This window comes from Musca vetustissima, unplaced genomic scaffold (genome assembly GCF_032173495.1).
Source record: "Musca vetustissima isolate MV318-11 ecotype Yass unplaced genomic scaffold, APGP_CSIRO_Mvet_v1 utg87816, whole genome shotgun sequence".
NCBI lineage: Eukaryota > Metazoa > Arthropoda > Insecta > Diptera > Muscidae > Musca > Musca vetustissima.
This window is the reverse complement of record NW_026885564.1, coordinates 1-8,322: the sequence shown is the minus strand read 5'-3', so window position 1 is coordinate 8,322 and position 8,322 is coordinate 1. Positions and strand designations below refer to the sequence as shown.

The window sequence follows — 8,322 nt, the reverse complement described above, 5'->3', positions numbered from 1 at the left end:
TTCGTGTAAAGCGGTTCGGATTTAGATATACCTCCCATATATTTTCGTCCGATTTTAGGTAAATAACATAATACAAAATGAACAAATTCGCTGTTGCGAATGAAAAAAATTCAAATTCCCTGGCTTCCATATATTTTTCATCCGATTTTATATGAATGGTGCACCAAAGTCCTTATATAACCTTCGATTTGCACGAAATTTTGCAAAGCGTACTGAATTAAGTCTAGAATGATGAGTGTTAAGATTCTTGACTGATTTAGTTTTCATATATATTTTCGTCTGATTTTATATAGATGTTGGTCCAACCTCCTAACATTTGTCCGATTAACACGAAATTTTGCACAACATATCATATTTGAGTGACGTTATTGCGCTTTGTTGAAATTGGTGCAGATGTAGCCATAGCTTCCATATGTATTTCGAACGGGTGTCTTATTGAGATTAAATTTTTAACAGTGAGACGTACCGAATAGGGTGTATAAATTTTGCTATAAATCGTTAAATTTGTCCCATGGTACGCAGACGACTTTAAATCTGCCTGAATGAAATTAAATGTATCATATGAGCATCTCTTGTACGTACCCTAAGTGGTGAAGGGTATCATATAGTCGTTCGACTTGTGAGCTTTTGTTACTGGTTAAAGCATAGTTTATAGAGGCCTTATATAGGCGTGGATTTTTGTAAAGAATATTTTATAGAGGCCTTATATAGGCTTGGATTCTTTAAAGAACATTTTATACAAATAAAGAATGTTACACATTATATACAACAACAAAATACGCTTTTCACATCTTTCCAATAAAATTTTGATATTTATTTTGGCGTGCGACTTGAATGCAGCACTAATAATACTCTAAATTTAAATCTCAAATTCAATAAAAAGCATAAAATATGAAAACCGGTTTTGTGAAACAAAGGTTTTTCCAAAAATATTAGTATTGCATAAAAAACTATCAGCTTCTTCAAATATTCTGATAAGCATAAAAATATGTGAAATTTATAAAACTATTTATATGGAAATTGCACATAACTCAACATTTGAAAATTAATGCAGAAAGTAGTTTTGCAAAATTTTTGGCAAATTGTGGGATTAGGTGGGATATAAATTCCATCCATATTTTTCATATAAAATATGCTTCCAAATAATTCCAATATCATTCCCATTTCAGACAATCAACAATAACTCGATCGAAAATGCGTGCTCTCATTGTATTGTGTTTGGTGGCTGCCGCTTGTGCCCAATATAACTATGGTGCTGGTGTTAGTTCATCACCATCATACACTGCATCTGGTAACTATGGTGCCGGTAGCAGTGTAACTCCTTCCTTCGCTCCTCAAGCTACCACTTTGGAAAAGGAATTCTATACATTCACCGCCAATGATGCTGATTTCAATGATCCCGCTGCCTCCAACCAATACAACGCTGTGGCCAAGAAAGGTCTTCGTGTTATCTTCATTAAGGGTCCCGAAAACAAGGGTTTGGAAGATGCTGCCTTGGCTTTGGCCAAACAAGCCGCTGAACAAAGAACTGCCATCTATGTACTCAACAAGCAAGCTGATATTGCTGGTTTGTCTGATAAATTCAATGCAATCAACAACAATGTCAATCACAAACCTGAAGTTCATTTTGTGAAATACCGTACCCCTGAAGATGCTGCCAACGCCCAAAGAGCCATTCAAAGCCAATACGACAGTTTGGTTGGAACTTCCCAACATTTCAATGGTGGTGTTGCTCCCGCCTTGAACTTTGCCTCGCAAGCTTCTCGTGGATCTTTCGCTGCTGGTTCTGCTCCATCTAGCCAATATTTGGCTCCTGCTGCCAGTGGTATTCCAAGTGAAAGCTATTTGCCATCCTCTATCCTGCGTCGTCTTCGTCATAAGTAGATTAGTGTGTGGGGTAGTAGTTATGTAAGTCTGATGGTGTAATTTTCGATTTTAAATATATAATGAATAAATATATTATTATAAAATATAAAATTATACAATTATGAGTTTTATTGGAAAAACGTAGGGGAAAATACAATATAATACCGTTATATGAGAACCAAATAATGTTAAAAAATCGGACGGTATATACAAAAACATTAATATCTAAATATGTGATCTACAAGATATATGAGCCTATTAAATCCGGTTGTATGAAATTTAACAACATTTTGTTTGAGAGCTATATGTAAATCTAGATCGATGTGGACGCTATATGTGAAATATAGATGGACATCTAAATCTGCACCTATTTAAGCAAATTAACAACTTATCACAATACACAATACTTCATTATCTACTCGATTGAATATTATTTTAAACATTTCATAGAAATCGAAAAATAGTGTATTTGGAGCATCATTTACCTAAAATCGAACGAATATACAAATGGGAAATATATTTAAATCTTAACCGATTTTAATCAAACTGAACACAAGACATTGTAGATTCAATACGATACGTTATTCAAAATTTCTTCTCAATAAGAGAAACCATATGAATTTGGTGTATACTTCAAATCGGACGTTAATATTATGGGAGCCATATCTAAACCTCCACGGATTTTCATCTTTATACCCTTCACCACACTGTGGTACAGGGTATTATGTCTTTGTGCATATGTTTGTAACAGGAAAAATAATTGAGATAGACCCATGGTTCCTTTTGAGAATATGCATCACTTTCACTTTCTGAGTCGATTTATGCATGTCCGTCTGTCCGTCCGTCCGCCCGTCCATGTATTTTTGTTAACAAAGTACAGGTCGCATTTACGATCCGATTTGGATGAAATTTGGCACAGGTCACATAATTGGCCCAAGGACGAATCCTATTGAAATTGGGAAAAATCGGTTCAGATTTAGATATAGCTCCCATATATATTTTCGTCCGATTTAAGGTAAATAGTGCAAAGTCCCTATATATCCTTCGATTTGCACGAAATTTGGTGTAGAGTACTGCATTAGGTGCGTGCTAAGTTTCGTGAAAATCGGTTCAGATTTATATATAGCTTCAATATATATTTTCGACTGATTTAATTTAAATTGGCACACAATTTTGTACAATGTACTGTTACTATAACCTTTCGTCAACGTTTTATAAACGTCATATTAGACTTAAAAGACGAAAGTCCTAATAAATTAGCTGTGTTAAAATTTGGGCATATAGGCTATTTCGGAACTTACATGCAGGCCTTCGACTAGCCTGTGCAAAATTTTAGCTTTGTATCTCATTTTTTCGGAAATTATGCGGAGTACATCCGATAAGGTCTTCATTTGATTACTTTATATAAGGAACAATGAAGGTCCTATAGGTCTTTAAATATTCACAATTATATTAAGTACTATTAAAAAATTAACTAACATCGAGCTATGAAAATCATTAGACCCTCAATTTAAAAACAAACTAACAACTTATAATTTTAAATAATTTATTTATTTATTTTTGTACAATTTACAACAAAACATCATTCGACTTACATTCCTAACCACTAACAACATCTTACTTGTGACGAAGACGATTCAAAATAGCTGGTGGCAAATAGCTTTCACTTGGAATACCAGTGGCAGCAGGAGCCAAATATTGGCTAGATTGAGCTGAACCAGCAGCGAAAGGACCACGAGAAGCTTGCGAGGCAAAGTTCAAGGCGGGAGCAACACCACCATTGAAATGTTGGGAAGTACCACCCAAACTATCGTATTGGCTTTGAATGGCACGTTGGGCGTTGGCAGCATCTTCGGGGGTGCGGTATTTGACAAAATGAACTTCAGGTTTGTGATTCACATTGTTGTTGATTGCATTGAATTTATCAGCCAAACCAGCAATATCAGCTTGTTTGTTGAGAACATAGATGGCAGTTCTTTGTTCAGCGGCTTGTTTGGCCAAAGCCAAGGCAGCATTTTCCAAGCCATTGTTTTCAGGACCCTTAATGAAGATGACGCGGAGACCCTTCTTGGCAACAGCGTTGTATTGGTTGGATGCAGCGGGTTCATTGAAATCAGCATCATTGGCGGTGAATGTATAGAATTCCTTTTCCAAAGTGGTAGCTTGAGGAGCGAAGGAAGGAGTTACACTGCTACCAGCACCATAGTTACCAGATGCAGTGTATGATGAGGAGGAACTGACACCAGCACCATAGTTATATTGGGCACAAGCGGCGGCCACCAAACACAATACAATGAGGGCACGCATTTTCTATCGAGCTATTGTTGATTGTACAATTATTCGAAATGATAATGATTTCAAAATTCCACAAAAGTGTCTTATATACAAACTATTGAGTAGATAGATTTTCAAAATGCTGCCCAACCCAGTCATACAAAAACTACCAAAAATTGCAATAGTTTTATAAGATGAGTTATGTTTAATTTCCATTATAATAAAACTAATAGTTTCACGCTATTTTGCATACATTTATTTTTAACTAAACCGCACAAAATTCCACGAAATGCATAAGAATCGAAAAAAAAAACTAAAAGTGGAAAAATTTTTTTTCGTTCAGGTTAAAAGCCGGTCTCAACCAAATCTATTTTATCATCTACATTAAACTATTTTGAACTTTTAATTGGACAGCATTCTGACAAATAATGATCGAATAGCCAAAACCAACACAGCTTAATTAGTTTTGAAGAATGTATCTTATTAATTGATTTTGACGCTGATAACAATTTGTTAAAAAACGATGTTTAATTTATTCATTCATTATTTCGTCGATGTGCCTCAGAATTTAAAAATAGAAGATAACTGTATACAGCTGAACAATTAAAGTAGCCAATTTAGTTTACGATGTGTTTTATTGAGGTCCCAAATGGAAAAAAGTTAATTTTTTGGTTCCGCAAATATAATAAGAGTATATGATTATGTTTGCAAAAAACATTGTTTTATTTTTATATAAGTCATTTGTACTCATATTAAAGTCATATACGTTTATTAGAAAAATTGGATTAGATGCTCGGGGATCTTTCGCTTTAGTATGATCGCTTTACATACACATTTTATGGACACATATATGTATTTGTCTACAAAAATATTATTGCAAATAAATATTAAAAATATTATCAAAACTGCGAATAAAACCAGTAAGAAAAGTAGTAAAGTCGGACGGGGCCGACTATAAGATAGCCTTCAATTTGGGTAAATAAATTTAAAGCAAATATCAAACATAAGTATTTTGGTGCACCATTTACTAAAAATCGGACGAATATATATATAAATGATATATCGAAATCTAATCCGATTTCATCGAAACTTGTCACATGTTAAGTTATACTAATTTCAGTATGGTTTGCACATATCGGCCACATTTGAGTTCTTGAAGGGTCATGTACTTTAAATCGGGAAAAAACATATATAGGAGCTTTATCCAAATCTGAACCGATTCCTACAAAACTTAGCATATGGTAGGCTAAGTTTTGTAGGTCAATTTTGTGTAAAATCGGACGAAAATTCATATGTAGGGGAGAGGGGGGCACCTTTGAACAATTTTTGCTTTCAAGCCTTATAAATTTTTTTATTTTATAATTTTTGGTTTCTTATAAATTTTAACTATTAGGTACATATGTAACCTTTAAAATGAATATACATATGACATACTATAAGCTTGATAAATATATTTTATTACTGTTTTAATGGACGAAGTCAAAGTGTTCAAAACTGCCCCCCTAGGGGGGCAGCTTTGAACAAGGGTTGGCATTTTTGAACGACATGGTTTTTTACAGTGTTTATGTTCAAATATGTATGTATTTTATTCATACATATCAGAAATGCATTTATTCATTAAAAAAATATAAAAAAAATTTTCAATATTTAAAAAAAAATAAGTAAAAAATTTATTAAATTTTAAAATGACTTAAAAACAAAAATTAATATGGTGAAAAATACAGTTAATTTAGTAATCTTATTAGCCCATTTGAAATTTTGAGAAATCGAAGCCAAAATTTAAAAACTTCATTTTTTACTCGAGTTTATTGGGCATGTTCAAAGGTGCCCCACCCATGGCATTTTACGGAAATTTATAATTACTTTTTTTGTAATAAATATACATGAATGAAATTACATTAGTTATGTTTGAAATTATTGTTGGAATGCAAAAAATTTGTTTGACGAAAGAAAACCATCACAGAATTCTTACTGCGCCCTTGCAACCAAATTAATAAAAGTTTACAAGGACACTGCGAAAACATGGTCACCCATGCACAATTTGTCGACAACGGAAAAAGCAAGCCAAAGTGGTTTACGCAGATAGAGAACAAGATTGCCATATACAAAAAAGTGGTTGCGGATCGGGAAATTTTTAAACCAAGATTTTATGAGCGCTGTTCAATGGTGCCCCACGTTCAAAGGTGCCCCCCTCTCCCCTATCTATATAAATAAAAATGAATTGCTGTTCGTTAGTCTCGCTAAAACTCGAGAACGGCTGAACGGATTTTTATTATATTAGTCTTGAAATGTTCGTGGAGCTTCAGAGAAGGTTTAAAAGGTGAGAAAAGATCGAATAAATGCCGGGAAATCTCTAAAAAGCTGACTTTTATATTTCCCATACAAATGTTTTCTAAATAAAATGTAGATTCATACATTCAATTTGCTTTTGTTGTCAGAATTTTTTTAAGTTTGATAAATTTTAAATTTTGTCACAAATTATGTTTCTGAAAGGATTAAGTTTCGATTGCCGATACGTGCGCGAGAACTTTCTTTACTTTTGTGATCCTTTGAGATAGTGACCCTGTGATAGTTACACTATTGTTCGGCATCTTAACGTCATTAATTAATAATGTTTAGATGCCGAGGAGAAGACGACCTGACTTAGGTCGTCCATAGAATGCAAGTATATTTTGGGACTAATGCAAGGATGGAAAATCAGAAGAGATTCTGAATCGAGTTCGTGTCCATTCAGGGTATTCTGATTCTAAGATCCATGCCCTTGATTAATTTGTTTGAAAATAATAATAATAATAGGAACATGTTGTTCCTTAAAGTTCCTGAAATTTTGCTGTGCCACGGGAAATATCAAATCAGGCGGTTATATGCCTAATCGACACCAAAATATTTATCACAGTGCAATATACGAGATATCTTCTTTGCAAAAATCTATCATTAAGCTCAGTTGGAAAGAGAACAACAAACAAAAAACCAGCAATTTTATAAAAATTAGCGATGACGTAGCGACTTGAAGGTTATACGAAAACCTCCGTCCGATGTTACCCATTCGTATTGAACATGCTAACTACCGATAACACTCAAGTTGGAAAACGGGAGTAAGAAATTCAACATGAAAATAATTATGGCGTTTTTTAAGGTAAGCTGTAGTGCAAAATTCCTGGAATGATGGTTTTTATTCACAGAAATTCGTTATGCGTAATTATAGCCAACTCTATTAGGAAATTCGGTCAATGTCTTTATAATACTTTATAATAAATGGGGTATTATGCTATATAGATGCTATATCAGAACTCGGACCTAAGTAGGTACTTTGTCGCGAAAATGTGTCTCCCCCCAATATCCCGGAATGAACTATTTTAACTACAACAATGGGAATGGAGACATATTAATTATTGGTAGGAAGATTTTACACAACATGAGAAATTATGTTCAATAAGTATCCCCTATATTAAACCAAAAGCAATTCTGTTGAAACCCGTGCTTAAGATCTTCAAAATACCGAATGTTTAGGGCTACCATTATATGGGCGGTACACGGAAACATGGACCAATATTGATAATATTTTGTACGGACACTTTCTGCGCAATTTCAATGTGTGTGCAAATTTCAGAGCACTATCTTAAATATAATTTAATATTGGGCTATCGTTATGTGAAGTATACATCAACAATATTGCTATGCGAGACAACGTTTGCCGGGCCGGCAATGTTAAAATGTACGTGGAGCTCCAGGGAATGTTAAAAAGGTGACGAAAATTCAAAAACCGCGAATAATTTGCAAATAGTATTTTGCAACATATTGGCATTTTCACGAATTCAGTATCGAGTTATTTGAATTGCACCACGTCGTAGTTGTTATTTTGAGATATTTTTGACGAAAATCGGTATCATTCCTTTAAGCCTATATTTTTCAATTATTTAAAAATTTCTAAGTATTTTTTTTCAATTGGATTGACATTGTATTAAAACATTTTTAGGAGAACAACAAATAATTGAGAAGTATATCATATCACACTCAAGTTGGAAAACGGGAATAAGAACTTCAACATACCGAAAATTGAACGAGAAATAATTATGACGTATTTCTAAAACGTTAATCTATAGTCCAAAATTTCTGGGATGCTGTTTTTTATTCACAGGAATCCGGTCAATGTCTTTATAGAACCGAAACCTGTATTTATAT

General features: G+C 33.6%; 2 protein-coding genes across 2 annotated transcripts; one reads left to right on the top strand and one right to left on the bottom strand.

Annotated features, from left to right (window-relative positions):
- Positions 1–1,184: 1,184 nt before the first annotated feature.
- On the top strand, positions 1,185–1,884 carry LOC133332805 (uncharacterized). The gene has a single exon (XM_061541180.1). The coding sequence runs from the start codon at positions 1,195–1,197 to the stop codon at positions 1,882–1,884; it is 690 nt and encodes a 229-aa protein (XP_061397164.1). The 5' UTR covers positions 1,185–1,194.
- A 1,599-nt stretch (positions 1,885–3,483) lies between these two features.
- Positions 3,484–4,196, bottom strand: LOC133332804 (uncharacterized). The gene has a single exon (XM_061541178.1). It carries the CDS (start codon positions 4,171–4,173, stop codon positions 3,484–3,486), a length of 690 nt encoding a protein of 229 aa, XP_061397162.1. The 5' UTR covers positions 4,174–4,196.
- Positions 4,197–8,322: the final 4,126 nt, after the last annotated feature.